The sequence below is a fragment of the Dicentrarchus labrax genome, unplaced genomic scaffold (genome assembly GCF_905237075.1).
Source record: "Dicentrarchus labrax unplaced genomic scaffold, dlabrax2021, whole genome shotgun sequence".
NCBI lineage: Eukaryota > Metazoa > Chordata > Actinopteri > Moronidae > Dicentrarchus > Dicentrarchus labrax.
In genome coordinates this window covers 21122150-21149191 of record NW_026136702.1, presented here as the reverse complement: position 1 = coordinate 21149191, position 27042 = coordinate 21122150, and the positions used below count along the sequence as shown (strand labels likewise).

The window sequence follows — 27042 nt, the reverse complement described above, 5'->3', positions numbered from 1 at the left end:
TCTCCCTTTTTCTGTCTCTATCGTTCTTATGCATTAGTTCAGTGTTGTCGACTTTGTAGTTGCTGTGGCTGCTTTGACACAGTATGTTAAAGTTTTCTGTCTTGAAACTGTTTTTCAGTTCTTTCCGGGTGTGTTATGCCCAGCTCAGGACCATATATTAAAAAGGGTCACACAGTAACAATTGAAGTAAATTTATTTATTTATTAACAATAACTCATTATAAGCAAACAATACGTGAAGACAGCAGTTAGTAGTGAAGTGTGGGTGAGAAACTGTAGTTGGTAATCTAAACTACCTGTAACATGAACAAATGATCAACTAAAGGCAACCAAACAAAACAAAACCAATGTTGAGTGACTGAAAGGCAACAGCCTTCCAGAGGGGAAAGAGAGCGTCATCATTGAACCAGCCAGTTTATATAGGCTCTCAGCTGGTGAGACCAATAACTTTAATGACGTGGGAGGAGCCATGCATTCAGGGAGAACCTTATGGTTTATTCATTTTCATTTGCGCGATGAGATCACATACATAGTCAAGACAAAGACATGAATGGGCTCATACCACCTAAGAAAACCAGATTAAAAAGAGAATATTTACCCAAGTTACGAACATCATTAAAAACAACATGAAGCTGACTGTGTAAATGTTGTCATGAACTGCTGATATCATTGCTGTCCATTCTGCAACAACACACAGAGGCCAAAAGCTTGTCTATGGTCCCTTTTCTCACGAAAACATACAGAACTAAGTCGGCAAGAGGATTCAACCTAAGTAACATGCCATACAGGTTGCTGAAAGTATTGTTATTTCTTGCTCCCTCTGCCAGGAACCCAATGATGGTGGGCAGGAACAGCAGTGTGTAAATAAGCAGCACCAGGACCAAAATTCCCACAATTCTTCGTTTTTCGTCAGGTGATACAAGGCTGGCAGACAGGGTTTTGAGGGTCCCACAAAGGAAGAATATCAACAGTGGGAAAGGAAGGAGGAGGAATGTGCCGAAGACGATATATGAGACTTTAAGACCAACCCAGAAAAAGAAAGCAAGGAAATAGAGAGGAGGAAGGGCCCAGACCACGATACAGACCACCACAGAGGTCTTGATGGTTCGTCTGAAGCGGTACCACAGCGGGAAGGCGATGACCAAATATCTGTAATACAAGATGGACACACAGTCTTTGAGGAGCTTCAGAATTCTATAGTAATATAATGGTCAGACACAGAAGTAGCTACACACATACTGGATAGACAGATAGCTACCTTTCCAGGGCGACGCACACCATGAAGCTGATACTGACAATCAGACCACAGTTGTACATATAAAAGATGATGTCATATATCTTCTGATCCTCATGTCTCCCCACTCGAACAATCAAGCAGACGAGCTGAATGAGGTCAGAAATGAGGAGGTTGATGACGTAGATTGGAGCAATATGATCATTTCGCACCTGCAGGAAAACATTGGTAAAAGTAAACAAGCAGTTGTAAACATGTTCTGAACTCCACCTCCTCCCAGAAATTGCTGAGACATTTATACATTTTTCATCAAACTCTCATTTGTGCTGGCAAAAAAATCAGATATGACACACTGTGTCAGTCACTGCAGTAATGCAGCAGACTGGAGTCACAGATGTGTGTCTGTTTGCAAGGTGCACTTCCCTCCTCACTGAGTATGAGAGCAGTTACACATTGCTTTATGTATGAATGTGTTTTTGTGAAGAAGGCTTTTTTTTTTTTTTTTCTACACACACACTACACTTCACTGTTTATATTTATAGTAATTCACATTTTTATTTATTGATCATTTTTGTTTAGTTTTTGCTAAGCACTTTGGGCTGCATGTTTGTATGAAAGGTGCTATATAAATTGAGTTGACAATGCAAAGTGAAATAAAACATAAATGAACGCATACATTTATTAAATTAATTCATAAAAATAAAGAATTTAATACATGAAAATCAAAATGGAAAATCAAATGAAAAAGTATATCAATTAATATTTATTGGGGAATTAATACAATGGTTATTAAATACACAAAAATCTGCAGTAAATCTTTTGATTATTAAATGCCTACATTTTATTTTGTCATATTGAATAGCACATTGATTGATTTATTGAATAATTTATTAATTCTTTATTTATCTTTTGGCAGTCATGGTCCTCCAAAGGACAAGACAATCGCCCCATTGTTTGATCAACTTAAACTGCTACAAAAATTAAATTCTTCTAATGAAAACAGACAGAATCTCCTTCAGCCAATCCAAGATCTAGCTGTGACCAATGATATCAACTCCTGCATCCACGTCTTCAATAACATGTTCTCAATGACCTAACCTAAAATACAACATTTATGGAAGAAAAATAACCTCTCAATATCACAGTGGCACCTCCTACCATTCGAGTGCATTTCAACACAAAGACAAACAACAGTAAAAAACAATAAAATATATAAATTTCATTGGCATACTCACATATCATAAAACCAATCTATGAACATACACACAGACAGATCCCCACCCATTTACTTCTCAAATTATGTTTTTTTTTCCTCTCTTGGGTGCACACACAATCCTCTAAAAAAGTTATTAGGTTTATTACAGTCAGTTATTACATTAATTCTACCAAAATAAAAAGATACACAACCAACTGAAACACACTGAGTCAACCAAGCGTGTAGGAGAAACTATGGTAGCCACAAAACTTTAAGAGAAGCGTGAATGGAACTACACATGTAAACTGTATAAATAATAAAACATAATGATGTGGTAACAACTGTTACAAACAATGATTATTATTTTCAGGTCATTATACACTAATGAAAATATACCTATAATTATTATGAGTACATTTCTGCCAATAGATCCTTATAAAAAAGTTACACACTTTTAAGAGAAGACTGGAAGCAGTCACACATGTAAACCGCAAGTGTTTAGGTCCAATTAACTTTACATACATTTTAATTATAAGTAAATGATTCCTGTAAATCTATCACAACACTTCCCCATCCCAGCCCCAGATTCTTTACAGACAGACAGACAGACAGACAGACAGACAGACAGACAAATGACACAGACAGTTTAAATCTTAGTCTTAACATTAACTAATAAAAACAGTTAATGTTTATATATAATATCTATATATAATAACAATGTGCAATAATTACTGTGCAATAATCATAATAATAATAATAATAATAATAATTACTGTGCAATACCATTCCATATTCACCGTGCAATCTATTGCCCATGTGCAACTGCTGCTACAACTTTTTGTCTTATTTGTTGTTGTGGATTTCTTACTGTTTTTTCTCTTGTACAGTGTTTTTATTTATTATTTCCTACTCTTACTGTTTTTATACTGTTTTTTTCTCTATCCACTTTGCTGCTGTAACATTGGAATTTCCCCATTGTGGGACAAATAAAGGAATATCTTATCTTAATGTACATACCTGAGAATAAAGAGTATAGATGGCCACGAGGGTCAAAGGAAGGCTGATACAAATTATTATGCATGTCATTACAAATTTGATGAATACAGCGTTGTTATTATCATCAGAGTTGGAGGTGATGTTGCTGCAATTATAGCTGTTGGCCAGTGAGGAGTTGTTAATGTAGAAATCTTCCATTCTTCAGGGTGAAACCTGTAGTTTGAGATATCAGGTTATAGAAAGGGAGACAAATGTTTTATGTCTACCTAACGTTCAGTGATATCACTAAAGCTGCAGTTCACACTAATTTAGTATACATTTAGTATAGTCACAATCATAAAATGCTGTTTCTATTGTCATTCCTTAATATTTGTTACATTAATAATATTTAATCAAATAACACACTTTCAGATTCTAATAATTCAAGTTCTGGTGATAATATAATGTTTTTAGGTGCTGATATCAGGTCATTACTGCAGCCCCAGAACATCATCTGGTTGTTTCATTGATTTAATGTAATGTTTAATGTTCATGTGCATTGGTTGTAGGTACAACGCCCCTCTACCCTTTGATTCAATTCTTCTTATTTTGTTAGTACCCATTGAATTCAGAACATTTACCAATGTTTTCTTATTTTGCTCTACAAAGAAAATGTTAGTGGTCGAGAGCACTCTCACCAAGATAAGAAAAGAACATTTAGTTTTCAAATTGTTTGTCTGACGCAAGAAAACTTTTACGGACCATAAAACAGGCATATATCATATAATCAGATTATATTATATGTTTAGAGTAATTCTAGTGATTGGGTGATTCAATTTGTGGGCTAAAGAAATACTATACTGTGTGTGGAGCAGACTAACCCGGACTCTTTAGTTATTGTCCTTGGTGACTTTAACAAAGGAAACCTCAGCCACAAACTCCTAAAATACAAACAGTTGATTAAATGTCCGACCAGGGAAGATAATATTTTGGATCTCTGTTACACTACAGTCAGCAGAACTTATCACACCGTCCCCCGCGCTGCACTGGGCCTCTCTGACCACATCACCATCGTCCATCGATTCCTACATACAGGCAGAAATTAAAGCTCTTTAAACCTGTTGTGAGGACATCAAAACAGTGGACCAGTGAAGCTGCGGAGGATCTTCAGGCATGTTTGGACTCTGCTGACTGGGATGTTTTCAGGACTGCTACCAACAGTCTGGATGAGTACACAGAGGCTGTGACGTCATACATTAGCTTCTGTGAGGACTGCTGTGTACCATCACACACCAGGGTGAGTTACAACAATGACAAACCCTGGTTCACAGCCAAACTCAGACAGACTCAAAACTTCAGACTTCGAGAGACAAAGGAGCAGTCCTGACACCATCCTCCGTGACACTTTATATCTTTTCTATGCTGCTGGGAGACTTTGTATTAGTAGTAACATTGTCACAAACTATTTTGCCTATCTCTGCTGTCAGCATTTCCTGGAAAACTGTAGACATTAGATACCATTTAATGGATCAATGTTGTGTCAGAACAGACACAAAATACATAACACAACATATAATACCACAATGATTTTGATAATGATAAAAATAATTTGTGAAAAACAAAAAACCTTCTCAAATGTCTAAACAGTAGTTATTGATTTCATATGATGATTCTTGTTCATTCTTTCTTTACCAGATGTTATGTCATTCTAAATACGATATCTTTTTGCCTGCTTCTATCTTTTTAGCTATTTTCACTGCTTTTCTGTAATGGTAAGTGGTAAATGGACTGTAATTGTATAGCGCCTGTCTAGCGCTTAAACACTACATATTTATTAACTTACTCTATTAAACAATCAAATACTTAACAAATTAAGGGAATGAAATAAGACATAATTGGTGTCTATAGTATAATATAGTTTGGCTGCAGTATTCTGCACACCTACAGTCCAAATCTGTTTGCTTATTACAGTTTGCATATTTATTTTCCTGACAGTTTTTATCTTTTTTAATCAATACATAAGAAAAAAGTAATATGAATTTACCTTTGAAAATCAGACTTGAATGAGTTCCCTACACCACTGATATGTTGTCCTCTGCATCCCAACAGTCTACAGTAAATATGGTGATAACATGCAAGCAGGTTGATGGAATCTTCACCTGCTCTTTTAAATATATGTAAATTACATGAGCGCAACATTGATAATAAAAAAACGTGAGATGCATGTAGATGTAAATGTACTAAGCAAACATAGTGTGACCCAACGAGAACCCGGCTAATATGATTAATATAATAGTGTTATTCTAAAATTCCTTCACAATAGTTATGGCTGATTGTATTGATTCTATGGAGGTTGGTGTTGCTGGAAGAATCTCCAACTCTTTAGACAGGAATGTGTTGTTTAGAAAAGCAGGTTATGGAAAGGCAGAAAACTTTTTCTTGTCTGCTACTGTATGACCACCGGTAGCCCTGAAGCTGTACATAAAAGCTGAACATTACCATAGAGCAGGGATCAGCAATCTTTATCAAAACAGCCAGAAAAATCTGTCTGGAGCTTGTGGTATATTAAGTAGCGATGATGTGAAGATGTTTTGAAGAGAAGTCCGCTGACACCATCTTGATTGTATATAAAGGTTTATTACAAAAAGGTACAGCATCATTTCAAGCCCCGGGAGCTTGGAGAGCATCCTGCCAAATGAACAACTCTGTCTATATGCGTCGAACATAGGCTTTATATAGGTCTATTGTTTATTCAAGAAAATAGTAAAGAAACATCTGGCTCTAGTACAGATATGTGAGGTAAAACAGGGAGATGGGGGATTTATTAAGATAAAAGGTCAGAGGCCATTGAGAGGCCCCTAGCCTAAACATTTCATAGTAAGAATCACGACGTTGAACCACATGTCTTACTAACACTGCATATGTTGACAAAAATATCACTTGAACTTATAACAAACTGTAACTTAAATTTATAGGCCTTCGGATACCACATATTTCCCCCTTTCGAGACTACGCAGAGTCTCGAAAAACAAAAGAGTAAAACATACATGTTTAAAATTATGACCAAAATAACAATTCCTCCTACACATGCTTCTTGCAGCATAACCTTAATGCTTAAAGCGACACCTAAATGACTGGCATCAATTTCCAGAATGAAGGGGTGTGAAAAATTTGCATATGCCAATACAGGGGAAGCCACCAACCTGGCTTTCAGATTTTGGAAGCAGGTTTCACATTGTTCAGTCCACGATTCTTGGAGGGGGCGTTTGGATGGCTTTTTAGTCTTGGTGCCACCCAGCTCGGCTACTAGACGATGAAGAGGTGCAGCCAGTGAAGCAAAACCTTGGACAAAGCGGCGGTAATAGCTAGCAAAGCCGAGAAATGATCTCAGCTCAGTGACAGTTTTTGGAGGTTGCCAATTTGCCACTACAGAGATCTTATCAGGGTCAGTTGGTACACCACTTTTTGAGACGACATGGCCAAGGTACTTTACCTCGGTTTTTAGGAAGCAACACTTCTCTAGTTTAGCCTTTAGGTTCTGCACCCGCAAGGTCTCCAACACAGCTCCCAGACGTTGAATGTGCTCATCCACTGTGGCAGAGAAAACAATGACATCATCCAAATAAAGCAGTAATGACTGGTGATTGTGCAAACCAAAGATCCTCTCCATCAGCCTTTAAAAAGTGCTGGGTGCACAAACCAAAAGGCATCCTGTTAAATTCAAAGAGGCCAAAGGGGGTGCAAAAGGCTGTCTTCATTTTGTCAGGTTCGGCAAGAAGAACTTGATTATACCCACTGGTTAAATCCAATGTGGAAAACCAGCGGGCACCTGACAGAGCGCTGAGAGTCTCCTCAATTCAGGGTAGGGGAAAAGCATCTTTCCTAGTTTTAGAGTTCAGGAGACGGTAGTCAACACAAAGCCTAATGGTAGAATCCTTTTTTTTCCACTACCACAATTGGGGAGGCAAATTGACTGTCACGGATGACTTTACTCTCTAGGAGCTGCTGAACATGTGCTTTGACAACAGCATATTCTGAGGGTGGAATACGCCTATACCGCTGGCGGACAGGTGTCTCATCTAGAAGAGGAATTTCATGAGCAATCAGATTTGTACACCCCAAATCACAATCATGGGAAGAAAAAACAGACTGATAGCCATGTAAAAGGGACCTTACCCTCTCCTGGTCTTGAGCTGCAAGAGTGGACAAATCAAGGGCTTCAATGGCAGATGACAGGGGGTTGTCCATCACACTCTGCATTGCCATGGTAACGATCTGCTCACCAGATGACCATGCTTGCCTAAGACTTGAAAATCAAGTTCCAAATAGCCAATGTAAGGGATTTCTAGCCCATTGGCTGCACGTAACCGTAACCAGTGGCACGCCCTTAGCTTCTCTGGGCCCCCTGTCTCAAAATGTTTGGCAAAGAAACTCTCTGTAATAGTGGTGACCATAGACCCAGTGTCTAATAGGCAAGCAATGTTCACCCCCCCATACTAATGGTGACCTTTGGACAGGACCCTACCAAGTTGGGTGTGGGGTCAGAATTTGGAAGAATATCCCCATTGGAGCCTGTGATGCCCCCATCTGAAATGTGGCTCAGCATAACAGAGGGAGCTAGTTTTCCGACTGCTGAAACTGGGAGGGCTGGATGACTGAACCCTGAGTAGAACACCTAAGTTCAGAAGCAACGGCCCTTTCATTATCACAGTCTTTGGCAAAATGTCCTGGTTTTTGACACCGTCTGCAGATGAGTGGCCCTCTCTTCTGAAAGGGTCTGGGCTTGACTGAAGTGTGGTTTGATCGTAGTCCTTGTGTAAGCTGATCAATTTGAGCCTGTTGCTGCTTCAACATTTCCTTAAGCTCTGCCAGCTCTGACCCTACAGTATCTTTCTGACCCCTAGCCTGCCCTGCATGCTGCATGCTATAAACTGAGGGGACAGAATAACTCCTGGGTCGGCCTAGTTCTTCCCCAGATCTGCCCTCACGCTCCCACCTAATAGCTTCATCCCTAATAGCATGAAGGTCACAGTCAGGATGTTCACGAGCAATTCTCCTAAGCTCCCGGCTCAAATTTCCATCCCCTACACACTCTACAAACTGATCACGCAGCAATTTAGCGGCATCAGGGATGCGTTTGTCTGGACAACTCTGGATCATTTTGTCCATTAAAGAAAACATAGCATGTGAAACTCCCTTAATGACTCACCCTCGTGTTGCTTTCTAGCATAAAAGGCTTCTTTGACTGCAATGAAAGACATAGGGCAGCTATACTGAGCAAGGAGGATCTCAAAAATACAGTCAGGGTCTTCCCTCACTTGCTGTGGCCGGTACTTAATCTCCTCACGAGCGTCACCAATCAGATGATCATAGATAAAATGGGCCTTATCAATAGTAGCAAGTCTACGGGCACGCATGATAGCTTGTACTTCCTCAACCCAGGTCTGGATATTAATCTCACCTATACCACTGAACAGTGGGCAAGATCTTTCCCTAGGGATATAAACTAATCTTTCCCGAGCAATGGCCTCCCCTGAGCTGGGGTCACACTGCCTATGGGGGCTAGAGGGGTCCATCTTGTACTAAAGGAGACTGGGCATGGGAATGAAATTAGGCCCACTGAATATTGACAGGACAGAGCTGTCAATAAGCTTGCCAGCTGCTGCTTTGCCTTAAAAGAGAAGGAAACATTTTTTTTTTTTTAACACTACAATCCAACAATACACTTAAAACCATCCCACTGAACCGACTGATTTGAATGCATGTCTATGGGCTCTGACCCTACTCACAGCGCCAGTTTGTGACCCCACCCAGGTTACCACGGGGACCGCTACACAGAATAGAACTATACCAGCCCTAGACACCAACCATCTGAGCATTGACACAATTTTTAAAAGGTTGAAGAAAAGCGGGAGACGTGCATTCAGCTCTCCAATAATATTTATTAAAAATAAGTTATACTGGCAAAAGACCTGAAAAAGAATGAAGAAACCATAAAACGAGTCCAAATTATTTATTCCACAATACTAAAATAGTTGAAACAATTAGTGTATAAATAGCAAATGGCTTCACCATAACATAAAATACAATAAGATTAAATGGTTGCGAGAAATAAGCAGAACAGGGTACTCACCGCGGGGAGACTATCGCAGACCCCAATAGAAATCACCTCGTGTTCACACTGATCACTGCAAACACTAAAACTTACACTGCAAGGAAAATCAAACCTACAAACCAGTGAAGTGACCACTACCCTTCAATCATACCACACTGCATGCAAGGAGGGTTGTATATCCCACGACTACTCCCCACAGGTCGTCCCACTGCCAAATCAAAACAAAAGACAGAAAATACAAAGAGATTCAGTTGGTTCAGATTCACAGATATTCAGTGTCACTACACACAATATAAAAAGACACTATTCAACAGACACTATTACAGTCTGTAAACACATTCGCCAACCGCCTTGGCGAACTGGCTCAGGCAAAGCAGCAGTCTGGCGTTAAATCTTGTTCATGTTGGGGCTCTGCTAAAAAGCAATGCAACAGTTGAAAGGCTCTACTCTGGCTTAAAAGGGGAGATGGAAGAGCTGAGTCTTTGCCTGAAGAGATGTTATCATATTAGTGATATATCTACAGTTTAATGAAACCCCAAAGTTCACTGAGACATACCTCTTCAGCACAGGGCTACAGAGCATGCTCCATATGGATCACTCAGGACAGTCACACCACAACTAAATATACAAAGATCTCATTAGATTTCTAATAAGGCAATACAACATTTTTCTCCTCCTCTCTCCCTTACCTGCATGACACAGCAATCCTGCCACACAACCAGGCCTCGGACAAAGAGGCACTAATTGCCCTCACCTGTCCTTATGAAGGCGGGGAGCTCCCTCTGACTTTACCTAACAGGTGCTTTAGATTTAGATGTCAGCCCTCACATTAACAATACAGCAACTTTATGGAGTGCGAGAGCAAAAAACCTGTCTGGCAGCTTTCTTTCCAGAAGTATCCATCAAACAATCTAGACAGGAAAATTCTCTCACAGCCCCTCTGCCTCAGGCGACCACACATAGTACTCCAGATCAATTAAAAAGAAGAATCTTAACAATTTATTTAGAGATATGGTTTAAGCAAATACATGTGAAAACCTCAGGGAATAAAATCAAAACAATGTCTAAAGTCAGGCTGGTCGACCCATCGTACCTTCCAATGGACCTGTCCCTGCCTAGACCCCAATATCCCTAAGCATAAAGAAAAAAGAAATCTGAGGTCCCCATATATTTACCTGATAACAGAAAACATCATTCTCCAAACAGTTAATTCAAAAAGAATAATAAAAATTACGTATTACTCTATATACTCTATATATTATGCAAATATGTATATATCAGAGAAGACATAAGAACGTATCACACTGCAGCTCCTCAGCAGTGTCGACTTTCAGTGTAGTGTCGATGATGTGTCGAATCTGAACATTTTATCACCATATCCTTGTTCAGAATTCTCCAATCCAGACATTCTTATTGTCCATATTTGAGTATCTGAATCCCTTCTGCACATTCCCCCAATATGCTCTGGAAGAAAAGAAAACACCAACCAGTATCTTTTGTAAAAACAAAACATGAAAATTAAAACATCAAATACAAATTAATATAAAATTATGAATCGCATTCCATTTCCCCCCTTTGGTTAATAAGAAACCACTAAATACGAAAACAATAGCAAAATGAATGTGACGATTATAACACAATTAGATATTCAAAATGGATATTTCTCCATCAATTCACCTTCTAGCATTACTTCTTCATTTCCGTCTACATCAGTCATATTTAACAAAAGCATCTGAGTGTGATCTCCAGGCATCACAACTCCAACCCATCTCAATATCATAGCCTTCGCAAAAGTCAACAGCAGTGTACAGAAACAAAACATCACACACAGTGATAAAAGAACCGCTAATAAAATCTGAACCAACACTGCTCACAAATGGTCCTAATTTATCCTGCAACCAAGCATTTGCAGACCATCCAGCTCCTTCCGACCGACCAAACGCATCCCTTATATTCCTCAATGCATCTATAACACTAGTGATATTATCAGAACTATCGGGAATCAAAGTATAACAAGCATCCCTGGTCAAGTTCAAAGCCACACATAGGCCACCTTGTTTGGCTAAAATATAGTCAAGAGCCATGTCATGCTTCAGCAACGTCAGTCTGTGACTCCTTTGAGTATCTGACAAATATTCAAACCCTCGTATAGTTTCATTTGCAAAACCCTGCAAAGTGTAGGTAATGTTATCAATGTGATCTGCCAAAAATGTCACACCATACCATGGGAATAATCCTATACCCCACTTCTCTCCTAGACTTATCCTCCAATGGTAGGACTCCAAGTTGTGAAATGGTGCCATTTCCCTTTTCACCCTATTTCCAGATAAAAGCAAGCTTCTGCTTGTACAGTTTTCATTTCCACTGAACCAGGGACTGCCATAATCTTTTCTCTTTGATCAGTTAAGTCTATCTTTGGCAGATTCATTATCCAAGCGCACTCTCTCTTAGGTTTATACAAATGCACTGATAGTGTCCAGCGCTGATTCTTGCTGATACTTCAACCATGATAAAGCAGTATATTGGCATTTGGCAAATAATTGTTCAGGTATTGTCTCTAGAATTGACGGCCCTGTGCTAGGTGATGGAATCCTAACCATACACGGGCACCTCCCATGAGTAGCTGATCTCACAGAATGAGTTAACTGTTGGAACCACATATTTCTGCTTGCCCATCGGCCTGTAATCTGTAGCACTGAAGCATCAAATCCATATGCCTTCCATCTAGCATCTCTCTTTCGTAATGCATGCAAGTTTCCAGTCCTCTCAGTTTGTGTCCAACTGTCATCAAAAGTATCATGGTCAGTGGTCATGCTATCAGCCTGAGTCTTAATAAATGAATCCTTGGTAGTCCTCACACTTAGTGGTTCTTCAGTAGATGAGATCATAGTATTCTCAAATGTCTTACTGCAACTGTTCTCTATTTCTATAATGGATTTCAATAACATTTGCAAATTCTATGGGCTTCAGAGATATCGTAGCTAAATTCTGGATTATATCTATAGTTTCTCTAAATACCTCAGATGTTATCATTGTTCTATCAGTGACCCTTTCCATGTTATCTCGCACTGTCCATCTTTCCTCCACAGCCTCACTTATAGGATTCCTAGCAGTTGTAAATTTAGAAATTATCCATATGGTCATTATAGATTTTAAACCAACTGAAGTCATAGCAGAAGTTGATGCACTCATGCTATCAGTCACTCCCAAAACTAGAATAGTCGACGCTATCTTTTAAATCTCCACTTGAGGGGTTGTTGCTATGGCGATTCGCTCTTGAGCAGCCGCCTGTATTTGCACATCATTCAAATCTGTCGCCACAAATGTTATTTTGCGTGTTACATGCCCTTCCATACAGTAATTGTGCTCTGGCATGTACTGAAAAGATGAATCAAAATAACTACATATATATTCCCCTAAATCTTCTTGGCTAACATTATGCATAAAAAGTGAACAGTCTTCTAGAACATTATCCACTTTCTTTCATTAAATAAAAAATACTTTGTGGCTATTTTCTACCCTGATTGTCTTTCCACACAGGGCGACTACTATCCCCATTATTCCACCTAGTACTTTCACATGGAAGCAGAACCCACTCTCCTAACTTTGCTGTAACTATAGTCTCCAAATCGATTGGATCTTCTTTCGGACTGGTCTTGGACTTCTTGGTCTACTTGAACCTCTAGGTTCTCTTGGAAGAACATCACATTTCTTCTAGAACCTCTGACAGAACAATTTCCAGAAGTGTCATTACACCCCTCCTGACATTATTCTACAGATTGTACATCTTACTATGACATAATCAATTTGCTCAAGCAAATAGGATGCACAAAGCCATACTCTTTTGTGATTTTCCTTTTAAAACTCCCCCCTTGCAACATGAACTAACCCATGTGCTTCCTGAATCATCAGACCTAACAGATCTGGGGGCGCTATTTTCAATCTCTCATGGTTTCTCCACAAGCCTATGGAATGCTGACTAGCACCTCTGTCCACCCACAGCTATGTATCTATGGCATGCTGTTAGGTCTTCCTTCTTAGTCTTATAAATCCTTCACTAAACCTCCACTATCTGGAAGTTGAATTTCCTTTATTTAAATCTAAGATCTAAGAATCCTAACCAAAGGAAGCTAAGTTCAACTCTCCTCACTCTTTTTATTTTTTTATTAATTAATTTATTTTCTTTCGTTCTACAAGTCATTAAAGGCTGTTGTTGCCTCAGGAGTCAAAGTCAAAAAGTCAGTCTTGCCAAAAGTCATCCCCATGTATGATGTTATACAGGGTTGGGAGATCTCCACAAATTCACCATATTATTAAGTTTCAATACTCATTTTCTAGATTATCTAAAATTGTCTGGATATGGTCCTGACCTAATTTTAAAACCTCCGGATTATATGGCCCTAGTGCACTAATTGCTTCTTTTCAAAAAACATCATCATCATTTTCTATCTAAAACAAAACAAAGACACAGTGTCGGTTTGACAATTCCTTTTCATAAGAGAGCAGACTAAAAATTATCAACCTACTGAACAAATGTACCATACCATGGTGGCTACCAATGTACAAGGCCTTCAGCTACAGTCACAGCTGCAGAATGAAACCGGAGAGAAACCCTGTGCCATCCGTGTCCACTTATACCCCTTACAAGTAAAACAAACAAGAACTGTGAGTTAGGATTCACCAGAATGCTAAATCTGCATTCACTAAATCAATTCCCTACAACACCACCAGGATCCTACTGAAACGTATGACATTAATGTTGTAACATTTAGTCCAGTTTCTTACTTTATCCCCCTAAAGTCTTCAAATCTCTCCACTCCCTATGTGATCTCTTTACTAGCATCATTGGATAATTACATAGTGAATGATTACCTTCAACAATGACTCTTTCATCTATAAGAGGTAAAAACAATACACAATACACAATGCTTAAAGACTGAGGTGATATATTCTTTTACAAAGTCTAATGTAGAGTAGCACTCTATATTTTCCCAAATCAGAACTCCACAAGAAGTCCACAAACAATCAAAAACTATTAAAAGCAATGCATTGACTATGGAGACATCTACTCCTAAGTCTACAAAGAATCTCACTATATCACTTACTATATTTAGGATTAACCTAAAATTGTCTTTGCATCTAGTGTTAACTGTAAATATCATTAATCTGTAACTACTGGCTCATCACTGTAATCACTTATCTTCTCCTTTTGTGTCTGTATCTATGTCACTGTACTATTCAGTACTCTGATCTGCACCCCACAGTCTCCTATGGTTGTTCCTGTGGTCCTTTGTTGGTGCCTCTGACCAAAACTCATTTGGATCTTCTCCTTCTCACCAGATCGGACAAGGGATGAAGGTCAAGAAATCTTTCCGCCATCTCTCTCTCTTGTTCTCTTTGTTTCTTTAAACGTACAAGATGTCTATCTAAACAGTCACCAATCCCCAGCCTGTGATTGTAGGTATCTACTAGTGACAAAAAAGACTTCCTGGGAGAAGCAAAGTTATTTTTCTCTGCCCTTTCCCAGTCACTGTTGTAGGAGAGAGACCGAACAGGTCAGGCACAGTTGGTCTTCCTGAAGTTGTTTATCTTAGAGGGGACCTTGTAGCAGGAGACAGCATATGGGGAAGTTCAGCCCCTGCTCTGGCTCTATACACTCCTCTCCATCTTTCTATTTCCTACTGTCTCACTCTTTCTTTAAACAATCTGTTCTATATGTACCTATGATAGACAACACTAATTACATGATGCCAAATTTCAATATCCTCATTCAACATTGTTTCTCCCTTTTTCTGAAATTTCAGTAAGGCCTTTAAGAGAGTAAAGTAAGAAATTTAATTTCCCAAATTTTATCCCCATTTCTACCATAAACTCACTTGAACTGGTTTGCTTTTAACTTTAATGGGCTTTTCATTCACACATCATTCTCAATCCCACTGATCTTACATACCATGTATGGTCTGATCTTATCATACACACAAACCTCTAGACAATTCAGATCAGCCAGGTGGCTTTAATGACACCTATGCTCCCAGCAGCACACCCTTGAAGTATACACAAAGTATACCAGACTCTGGCTGAGTAAACACAAAGTTTATAGTTTTTTACTTTCTTCACTCATATGCCCTCATAGTCATTAGTGGGAATTTTATTTCTCTTTCCCCAAATTCTCACCAAAAGAAACTTCCTCTATCATGGTGTATTATCCACTAGGCATCACAGTAATTTCCATTCTTGTCTTAGTTACTTCTCTTATATTTAGTCCCCATTTCTGGTTATCCTCTATTTGTATTTTTCCTATTTTAATCGTTTAGTTGTTTTTCTATTTTGTTCTTCTTCTTATCTCTTCTTTTGCTTTAATGGTTTCAGCAAAACCTGAAACCACGTTTCATCACCTCATTTGGCTTTACATCAATATAGTCTTGGAAACTCCCATCACCTCTTATAGGATTCCTTATGCGACTACACCAGTTCCTACTCAGGAACTACACAGACCCAGTAGTGGTTATGACTGGTCTTTTTCACTCTTGATTCGATTCAAAACACTGTACTCACTTTTCCAATGGATGGAGTGGACACTGTCCACCACCTAAGTCTGACATCAGACGGGATCCTGCCCTCCGTTTGACGGAGCGGAACTTTCCCTGCCGGCATTTACCTTCAGTCTTGACCCAGGCGCTGATCAGCCGCACTTCCATCCCCCCTTGTCACCAAACATAGGGATAATTCTTCCATCTAGTTCTTTAAAGAATTACGAACCCAGTGTGATAAATCAAATTCCTTTACTCATACAGCATAGAGGGAAGACCACAGCCTAGACATTCCCTCCTAACTTTCAGAATGCACTCCCTTACTAATTCCCTGTATATCATTAAACAGTGAACACCTCTGGTGTCCTATTTATTATTTATTACTATTTATTTATTATGTAAAGTCCAGGTCTCTCCACAAATGGTCCTGTGAGCTGACCCTATGACTTACCTATCATTCCCTACCAGAAAGCACCCTTAAGCCTTCTAAGTTCTTTCCTATATCCTCTGGAATTTTCTCCTTCCTTTCCTTGAGCAGTCTCTGTCCCTCACAACTAAACAACTCTAAATACCCAGTTCCAACTGTCTCTTTAGGACTCACGTGCGAATATAGATAAAAGAAAAAACAAGACAGATATTCAATGTCTTATTAAACACACTTGCTTCATATATACAATAAACTTATTCAACCTTGCATATTGATTAATTATTTATATCATCAACTAAAATTAACCATATCTTTTTTTTGTTTTTTGAAAATACAGGTGTTAACTTTGAGTAATCACAATGTATATTTTCCTATCTTTTTAGACATACCTGTGTTTACATTCAAGCTAAGGGATATCAATCAGCTTAACTCAGGAACACTTTTAATCGCCGAAATAACATTTTCTTTTCTTTTTTTTTATCTGTCAACATAATTTTCATTTATTAATTTAATGGATCTCAATCAAATAGTTTTATAATCAAGCAACAGCCAATAACAAACAGAATATTTTATTTATTTATTTATATTTTATCTACCCCTCCTCCTTGCAGCTCAGGGTCTGCAAGCTACAACACCTCTGTGCAGGCAGGGGAGTGACTATAATATGTCTGTGTAATCCTAAATTCCTAAAATTCCACACATGCGCAGTTAATTTGTCAGTGTGATTTCAAGGTAAACAGAGCTGCAGTTAGCAGCACCCAAGTGGAGCACCCTCCTTTCACTCCTCACTAATCTCTCCACTTCTCTACAAAATCATAACGTCCTTCCAGAGGTTCATGAGTTTTAACAGATTCTAATACGTTCTCTCAACAGAGACTCATAAATTTTAACAGACTGAAAAACGTCCTCCCGAAAGAGGCTCATAGACTTTATTTTTTATTTTAAAAATGTCCTCTCAAAAGAAGCTCATAAGTTTTTAACAATAAAGAACAGAATATCTTTCCTTAAAAATGACTAAATCTCCTGTTCTCAACCAAAACATATATATATATATATATATATATATAAAATAGAATCTTATCATGACATAAGTCACGTATATCAATCTCTGCACAGCCTATCACACACAGCTGGAATACAGCAGACAGCGCTCTCCACACACACACAAGCTCTGTCTCTCATACACAGACATGAAAACTAGTTATCCAGCAGCAAAAATGCATAGCAGAGTCACAAAACACACAGAAAATTCAACACCATCCCAAAAACACAAACAGCATTCAACTCTAAATCCTCTAAATCAATTCATTCATACTATTCCTAAAGCATGCCTCCGCCCCTCCTTTTTTCCTTTATATTTTTCCTTTCTAAATTTTTGCTACCTTGAGGTGTAGATATTCAATGAGAGGCTGCTTCAGACACCGTTCGTCAACAAATGTATTGAGTGGGAACTTACAATTGAATTTTTATTCTACACCATCCAGTTCCTTGAACTGACCTGAAATTCACCTACTGACTTTCCAGGATTTGCGGCCCATCTAAAATCGCCTCCTTGAGGGCTTTTGTCCAAATCAGCGGCGTCCTAATCCTTTTCCTTATTTCCTTATTTTATTCAAGCCAAATTTCCCTGGGCCCAGGGTTGTCACTCTCTTTTTCCTTTAATCCAATTCGACTGTTCCTTAAAGCCTACTTTCACGCAGTATCTAATTTACACATGTCTTACCGTGAAGGAGTTGAAGGCCCAGTCTCCATTAATCTTGCATAGTTCTTTAGCTCACCTTCTTGTTACTAATTAGACTATTCTACATCTATTCCTTATCCTTTACCTTATTTTCCTATTTTCTATTTTCCCTTATTTTTACACTCACACTCCCCCCTGTTGTGTTGTCTACAACGCAACACAATTTAGAACGGAACATCACTCCAAACATCAACACAGCATGCCACACACACGGCATTACACATACTGGATAGAAAGATAGCTACCTTTTCACGGTGTGACCAGACAGCACACACACACACAGCCTCAACGAACGAACCAACGCCCAAATTTGTGAGTAAATGCTCACCCTATTTGCCGGCTTTTGATGCGGGAGTCAGTACGTTGAAGCCGTCAGCGAGGCAGCAGGTCACAGCACGTCCGGAGTTTGTGACGCCAAATTCTTGTGGTAGTATATTAAGTAGCGATGATGTAAAGATGTATTGAAGAGAAGTCCGCTGACACCATCTTGATTGTATATAAAGGTTTATTACAAAAAGGTACAGCATCATTTCAAGCCCCGGGAGCTTGGAGAGCATCCTGCCAAATTAACAACTCTGTCTATATGCGTCGAACATAGGCTTTATATAGGTCTATTGTTTATTCAAGAAAATAGTAAAGAAACATCTGGTTCTAGTACAGATATGTGAGGTAAAACAGGGAGATGGGGGATTTATTAAGATAAAGGTCAGAGACCACTGAGAGGCCCCTAGCCTAAACATTTCATAGTAAGAATTACTATGTTGAACCTCATGTCTTACTAACACTGCATATGTTGACAAAAATATCACTTGAACTTATAACAAACTGTAACTTAAATTTATAGGCCTTCGGATACCACAAGCTGCAACACATATTTGAGACTTATGATGCTAATTTCTCAATGCAGATCCAGCATACTAAAAAAACCAGCAGCTGCTTAGCCTGGTTACATTGCCTACTCACTGCAGTCCAAACCATTTCACCAAAATAGAAAAATACTAAATAAAGTTAGCAAAACAAGACAACTTACTACTGAGGAAAAAGTACCTTTAGTGAGATGCAGACAATGTGAAAAATGTTGAAGCAAACATGGCAGTTGTTTTATTTAGCCCAAGGAAAATACTGCCAAAATAACATAGGCTACACAAAATCAATCAGGTATAGCTCCTCAAACATGCCTATATGCTTCTGATGGACTGCAGAATGTATTAAAAGAAAAAGTCTGACATTTTGGAAATATGCTCTTTATCATTGGATCTCAGAAAATAATCATCTAAAGGTTTAAAAAGGATAAACGTAATGACGACTTTACTAACTTATATTGAAAAATATATTATCTGTCAAATAATAATGCCCTAATTATGATTATAACTTTGAGAGTTTGTCATGTTTCAAGTTATAATTGATTAAGTTAATCAGAGACAGATGTATGGAAACAGATCAAATATATAAAATAATTTATAAAATTTCCATAAAATGTACAGCTTCATATAAATACGATTTATATACGATTTTATCCACATTGCCAAGCACATAACGGCTGTTGCAAAATGCCTGCTCTGAATCACATCCTAAAAACTAACATATCTACCACTATATCTCCAAAAATAAAACCTAAAGATAAACAAATAAAATTGAGTTTTGTAATAAAAAAGCTATACCGTTTTGGACAGACATACATTAGTAACAAGTAATACAAAGTAAACAACTAAAATTCAAATGTGTGAGAGAGACCAAAAAAGATAAAAAGATAAATAAGATGATATAGTGGCTATAACAAGCTCAGCTAATAAAACAATATCAGGTTTGCTTCTGATTGAAACATAAAATGATAGACATCAACTTACAGTTAAAGAAATAAAAACATATTTAATATTTATTGATGTTCACCAAAACATTTCCCGTCAACCAGTTCTCCCATAGCAGAGTCAAAACAAGGCTTCCCAGTTATCTACAGATTCTTATTGGAAATCCTATCTGTAGATGACACTGTAACATCTGTCTTGTCTCTTTATATTTTCCTACATTTCTCCTTTAGTTTTCTCCCCTTTCTCTCTCTCCTTTTTTCTCTGCCTACATGAAGCTGACTGTGTAAATGTTGTTATCATTCATACTGATGAACTGCTGATATCATTGCTGTCCATTCTACAACAACACACAGAGGCCAAAAGCTTGTCTATGGTCCCTTTCCTCATGAAAACATACAGAACTAAGTCTGCAAGAGGACTCAATTGGACCAACATGTAAGACAGTCTATCAAAAGTATAGTACTTGTCTACTAGAAACCAAATGATTCTGGGCAGGAACAACAGTGTGTAAATAAGCAGCACCAGAACCAAAACTCCCACAATTCGTCGTTTTTCATCAGAGGGGACTCGGCTGGAGGACAGGGCTTTGAGGGTCCCACCAAGGAAGAATATTAAAAGTGGGAGGGGAAGAAGGAGGAAGATGCCAAAGACAGTTTTTAATACTTTATCACCAACCCAAAAAGAGAAAGTAAGGAGAAACACGAGAGGAGCAGTCCAGATTGCGATACAGACCACCACAGAGGTCTTGATGGTTCGTCTGAAGCGGTACCACAGCGGGAAGGCGATGACCAAATACCTGTAATACAAGATGGACATAGTCTTTGAGGAGCTTCAGAATTCTATAGTAATATAATGGTCAGACACAGAAGTAGCTACACACATACTGGATAGAAAGATAGCTACCTTTCCAGGGCGATACACACCATGAAGCAAACACTGGCCGCGACACCATAATTGTGAATAAAAACTGCCTTCCACTCCCTAGGTTGTGCCTCCGCAAAAATGAAGCTGCACAGCTGAATAAGGTCAGAAATGAGAAGGTTGATGACGTAGATCGGAGCAACATGATCACTTCGCACCTGCAGGAAAAGATTGGTAAAAGTAAACAAGCAGCTGTAAACATGTTCTGAACCTCCTCCCAAATATGTCATCTTGCTCTGACCAGCAATTGCAGTCAGAGGTATTTATGTATATTTCAACTCTCATTTGTGCTGTGTCTGCCTGATCTGTCTGCCTCCCTGGTTTGTGACCCCTGCCTGTTTCTTTGGATTTGATTAAAAGGATTTTCTCTCTCTTCAGCCTCCTCAACTCCACTTTATATATAATTCCGCAAGGGCAAGCCATTATCTCTGACTTACTATCAGTTGCATCTTCCATCCCATATCTCTTCAGTTCTATCTCCCTGGACAGACCAAGCCATGCTGAACTCTGCCTCTGTCTCCACCTTCTTGCCAACTGGAATGGAATCACCTTCTTCTATGACGAGCAACTGACTCATCCACACAACACAATCTGTACGCTGACGCTGCTCCTTCTGTCGCTTTTGGGGGAATCTACAATGGAAGATGCTTCACAGCAGAATGGCCCCCAGAGCTGGCAAGTAAAAGCCATACAATCAAACTTTACCTTAGCAATGTAAGCTTCTTCTCAAAACTTTCCAACTGGCAGCCCTGACATGGCCTCTAACCACCTCATCCACTCTCTTCAGAATCTACCCTATATTAACTATTCTTTGTTGGCATACAGGGTCGTAAAAGGCCATCCTTATATACTTGCAGTTGGAGACACAATCAACAGATACCTCCCATGCCCATCCATCATGCTATTTATCTCTCTTTCTCTCTTTCTCATTCTCTCATTTCTCTTTCCAGACTTTCAACATACAACATAATCTTCCTATCATTCACTCTCATCACCATGACCTGTTACCTATGCCCATTCTGTGATGGCAATTAAAACACATACAATCAAAGTTTACCTTAGCGACATTAGCTTTTTCTCAAAACTTCTATTTGGCAGCCCTGGCTTGGCCTCTAATCATCCACAAATAACCTTCCTACTTCTCAGAGGTCTTTAACGTCAAGAGCTAGCTCAAAATTCTCGCTGCCTTCTTCTTTAAGCAAACTCTACTTCCAGCGAACCCAGACCCATCAATCCAGTCAGCCAACAACCATATTTTACTTGGAAGTCCAATCACTGTTGAATCCTTTCGAGACCCTGGCAATGTACTAGCAATTCTGAAAATCCCAAAGCACAACCATGAGAGATATGTATTCTCCTTGTCCAAAAAAAAATCAAATCATGGGCCTTTGCTTATGCCAAGCTTATTGCAGTTACATACTCACAGTACACATGGATACTGTACACATGGTCACTTGCACTTGCCATTTTTGCACATTTGGACATTTGAAAGTGTGACTTTAAACTGTACATTTTAAACCTTTGTATTCTTAATATAGTGTAGGTCTATTACATTTGGAGTATATGTAACGCAAGTCATTTCCCGCTGGGATTAATAAAGTATTTCTGATTCTGATTCTGATTTTGATACTTAAAGGTCTCAGATCCACTCAGTCTTGTCCTAAGTAATTGGAAGCTTTGGGGGTCCATCGGGCCTTGGTGCTACGGTCGATTCCCCAATGAAGGTTCTCTACACCACACTAGACCAAACTCACCAGTGATGTTTTAAAGGAGCACAATCTGCCTGTTGATGTTAAAAAGCTATTATCCAAGGACATCTGCAAACAAGTCCATCCATAATACAATTTCTCAACTGACAGCCCACTGTAGAGTAAACCATTGACATGGGCCAACGTTCTAAATCTAGATATTTTAATTGATTTAGAATTTGTTTTATTCTGTTGTGTTGTTTTGAATCAGTGCTGTGAGGGGAGCCTAGTTGGTTAGCTTCATCATCAGCTGACTCAATGGACTGTTTTCAGGGTTCAGCTCTTTTAGTGCTTTGAAATTGAGAGTTGCCTGTTTATTGTATGTTTAAAAGTAATGGGAAACTTCCCAGTTCTGCTCAGCAAGTGTTATTTTGTATTTTCAATCAACTGTGCGATCCCTAGATCTCACTTCCATATAAAGCTATTGGTACAATTACATTATCAAATATTTGTATCCAAATTCTAATTGGATTGGATGTTAATATTGAATGATTTAATTTTTAATGCATACATTGTTCTGCTTTCTGTCTGAGTGTATGTGTTGCCATATTGATATTTCCTGATCTTATATGGACCAAGTTAAGTATAATTTATCTTTCCGTCTCCCTCCACTGTTTGCAGTGCCCTATGTATTATTACATCACTTCATCTCCTTCCCATTAGCATGTTGGTTCCTAATATATTAATAATTATGCATACAATTAATAATAGTATCTTAATATATAGTTAATGCATTAGATATTTTATTTAATAGCTTGGCAGTTTTTCTCAGGTGGAGTTGTTCAGTGACCAAAGTAAATATTTTTTAATTTAGATCCTTTTTTCCCTGAGCTCGGTGATCTCATCAAAATAATGTTGTTCAAGAGCTGACTGAGTAATGAGTTGATGTCTTAGTAAATCAGACACTGAATAAACACGATCAGAAACTAAAAACAGATGTCCACAATAACATTTTCTAGAGTCTGCAGCCATAGCAATTCTGTAAGGTGTTAGGGGTTTAGGTGTTTAGTGTTTGGTTTGCCCGTTCTGAGATACTGCAGAAACAGTTGAACATAGTAGAGGACCTGCTCCCTGTAGATAAAAATGTCTCATTCTAAAGTAATGAAAACACACAACTATTATTATTTTCAGGTGATTATACTCTAATGAAAACATACCTATGAACATTATAAATATATTTCTGCCAATAGATCCTCGTTAAAAAGAGTTACACACTTGATCTTTAAGAAAGGGCTGGAATGGATCCACACATGTAAACCACAAGGTTTATGACCAATTAACTTTATGTCAATTTTAATTTTAACTAATTATTACTGTCAATCTATTACAACACTTCCTCATCCCAACCCCCTGACACTTAGTCCCCTAGCCAGATTAGGATCCTTTACAGAAAGACTGTATGACATAGGACACAGACAGTAAATAACAAATGTCAGTCATAACGTACCTCAGAATAAACAGCATAGATGGCCACAAGGATCAAAGGAAGGCCGATACAAATGATTATCCTTGTCACCACATTCATGATGAACTCAAATTTCTCATAGAAATCAAAGGTGACATTTCTGTCACCATAGTTTATGTACTGCGAGGAGTTGTTACTGTAGAAATCTTCCATTCTTCAGAGTGAAACCTGTAGTTTAAGAGATCAGGTTATGGAAAGGAATTCAGTTTTTACTTCTACCTAACATTCTACTATTGTTTAGTGATAACACTGAAGTGCAAAGTGCACACAAGTGCTATACACATGGTATACTCACAACGATATCAAATCAAAAACGTCTTTTCAGTTTTATATGTTCACATAAATATTCAGCCTTTTTTATTTGCATGCCTGTTTGCATTTCTTATCATCGCAACATAAAAGAAGAAAGTAATGTCACAAAGTTTACCTTGGCGGCAAGACACACCTGAATGAGTTTACCAGCGTCTGATGTGTTGTCCTCTGCAACCATACAGTCTACAGTAAATATAGTTAAGTGATGACATGCAGTAGGTTCCTGTTAATCAACAACTCCTCTTCTCAGGAAATGAGAAAGTCCCCTCCCTTTCTGGCCAGAGTCAAGTGCTTGTGGATGCATCATTCTGTTGTAATTCAAGTATGAAAAATATGGTGAATCTGAATGATTAACATGTACATATAGCAGAGCTGCTTTGAGCTTTAAACACTCGCCAGCTTGTGGCAGCTACTGTGTTTGTCTTCCAAACAATTTGACTGGTTTCCAACTTGACCTGCAAAGCATCACAATGTCCAATAACATTTAATCAACCACTCAACACTGCAGCAAAATCCACTCCCTGTTACTCATCCGTCTGTTCAGTATGTTTTTAAATAATGTGAATCATATTCTTACAAATTACCTGTAACACAGTCATATTTAAAGGTTCAGTGTGTAACATTTAGGAGGATCTATTGGCAGAATTGGAATATAAAATTTACAGTTGCATGCGAAAGTTTGGGCACCCCTTCACAAATAATTCTATTTTTTTATTATCTTGAAGGTATGGAACATAAAACCCAATATTTGCAACAAACATGCATTGTTTCGACTTATTACATAAATTGAACAAAAAAACCCCATCATTGTGGCACGTGCAAATGTTTTTGTCTTTTAGGTTCCATACCCTTGAGATTTTTTTTTCAATAAAAAAATCACATTAGTGTATAGAAAAAGATTTGAATTGTTGTGTTTTCTTGACCTTAGAATGAGCCTTTTATATCTACAAACGTGGCTGGATTGGTCAAACAAACACAGGACTCACCCAGGATACCAGGGGTTCATGGCCAATATGAAGCCAATGTTGTATTTAAAGTTTTAAGAGAGTAAAAAATTATTTTTACCCTATACTTTGGTATGTGTTTCTAACTTTAAAGGCATACTATGCAGTTTTCCGGTTTTGTCAAACAACTACCCCTAGAGTGGTTGTTGAGTACTTGTGTTTAACGTTAACTGTCGTAAATGCCACTCACCAGAGCCGTCTCTATATAGGGCTCTGCGTCTCTGCACTCACGGCCTGATCCCCTCCCCCCTGTATACAGGTACATGTTCAGTAGGATGGAAGCTCGGACATCGAACAGGCAAAGATAGACTCCGAAGATGTATGTGACATCACGCCGTAAAGCAATTTGTCATTCTCGCAAGATTTTGCGGGGCGCCACCTTTCAGACTTGCATTGTTGGTTCTGCCAACGACGTCCCTCTCCTGCTTTGCTATTGGGATGATTCGCTATACTACAAGTTTGTTGGCAATCGAAATGACTTCGAAGCTGTTATATTAAGGTAAAAATCTTGCATAGTGTGCCTTAAAACACTGTTCAATTAACAATGATCCCTGTTTATGCGGACTAAATTCAGTATAGCTGTGACGTGCAATAATGAAGTAAAAACAGTTTCTCAAGAAAAAACACACAGAAAGAGATAGTAGGCCAATAGCCATGGCTATTTCCTGCAGATTTGATAAAGATTTTTATCTCACAGGGGTGAAAATAAGTATTAAACACGTTTTGTCATTAAGTATATTTCCAATGCAGCTATTTCCATGACATTTAAACCAGACATTGATGTTGATGTGAAGCCTGGAGTCACAATCGATAACAAGTACCATTTCCTGTCTCTGCTTTTCCTGTAAAAAACAGGTTAGTAGTGTGTCACACAAGGACACAATATCTGCTTACTGGTAACTCATGATTGAGGCCTGTAACATTAACTCAGTGAATCTACAAAGGTAAAGAAATTGTAACGTTCCAATTAATTAAAAAAATACAGCAATACAGTGGAATAACACAAGAAAAAAGTATGGAACACGCTAAGTAATCTTTCACAGTGTTTAGATGGGGTTTTGGTTGTGTTTCATGCTATCCCGTCTGTCTCTGTCTGTGTGGTGGGTCCTCTGGGTCCTAATTCCCCGCTCAACCTCCACAACTGCCCCAAGCAACCAACCTGAGATCCACCCAGTAATGAACGCTGCAGTAAATAAGTTTCTTCCACAAATGTTCTATTGGGTTTAAGTCTGGTGATTGACTGGGCCATTCCAATAACTTTATTTTCTTCCTCTGGAACAAACTGACAGTCTCCTTTGCAGTATGTTTTGGATTGTTGCCATGCTGGAAGGTCTACCCAGGGTGATCGTGCATGGAAAACATGGCAGTGGAGTGCATTACCTATTGCTTCGTCTGTGAAAATGGTACCTGCTGCTTTCAAGCACCTCCTATGCTTTTTATTTAACGAAATGAGACGACCTTGTTTCAGAGCCGTCATTTTAAAGAAACGTCAATTAAATATGATGTGTGACATTGTTTCTGCTACCGTTTTTTATGATCTTGTACTAGTGTTTGTGACAACTATATAT

The 27042-nt window shown here is 38.5% G+C and overlaps 2 protein-coding genes across 6 annotated transcripts; both read right to left on the bottom strand.

Annotated features, from left to right (window-relative positions):
* Positions 1-181: 181 nt before the first annotated feature.
* LOC127352337 (G-protein coupled receptor 4-like) lies at positions 182-20301 on the bottom strand. Of its 5 annotated transcripts, none has more exons than XM_051380640.1 (4): positions 18545-20301; positions 3446-3637; positions 1258-1445; positions 182-1148 (listed from the first exon to the last, which is right to left on the bottom strand). In XM_051380640.1, exons 2-4 carry the CDS (start codon positions 3620-3622, stop codon positions 650-652), a joined length of 864 nt encoding a protein of 287 aa, XP_051236600.1. In that variant the 5' UTR covers positions 3623-3637; positions 18545-20301; the 3' UTR covers positions 182-649. The 5 variants fall into 5 exon arrangements, with proteins under 5 accessions (XP_051236600.1, XP_051236613.1, XP_051236599.1 ...); XM_051380653.1 differs by lacking the exon at positions 18545-20301 and adding an exon at positions 6897-6937; XM_051380639.1 differs by lacking the exon at positions 18545-20301 and adding an exon at positions 5448-5515.
* Positions 18704-24652, bottom strand: LOC127352366 (G-protein coupled receptor 4-like). Its single transcript, XM_051380679.1, has 4 exons — positions 24586-24652; positions 24141-24326; positions 20928-21103; positions 18704-20820 (listed from the first exon to the last, which is right to left on the bottom strand). The coding sequence occupies exons 2-4, from the start codon at positions 24309-24311 to the stop codon at positions 20325-20327; spliced, it is 843 nt and encodes a 280-aa protein (XP_051236639.1). The 5' UTR covers positions 24312-24326; positions 24586-24652; the 3' UTR covers positions 18704-20324.
* Between the last annotated feature and the right edge of the window lie 2390 nt (positions 24653-27042).

Bases quoted from the DNA above. Each gene is read 5' to 3' on its own strand.
- LOC127352337 (XM_051380640.1), bottom strand. From the start codon at position 3,622: ATGGAAGATTTCTACATTAACAACTCCTCACTGGCCAACAGCTATAAT. The intron at 1,446-3,445 runs GTATGTACATTA...GTTTTCCTGCAG, and splicing joins TCTATACTCTTTATTCTCAG to GTGCGAAATGATCATATTGC. The intron at 1,149-1,257 runs GTAGCTATCTGT...CTTGTATTACAG, and splicing joins GTGTGCGTCGCCCTGGAAAG to ATATTTGGTCATCGCCTTCC.
- LOC127352366 (XM_051380679.1), bottom strand. From the start codon at position 24,311: ATGGAAGATTTCTACAGTAACAACTCCTCGCAGTACATAAACTATGGT. The intron at 21,104-24,140 runs GTACGTTATGAC...CTTTTCCTGCAG, and splicing joins TCTATGCTGTTTATTCTGAG to GTGCGAAGTGATCATGTTGC. The intron at 20,821-20,927 runs GTAGCTATCTTT...CTTGTATTACAG, and splicing joins GTGTGTATCGCCCTGGAAAG to GTATTTGGTCATCGCCTTCC.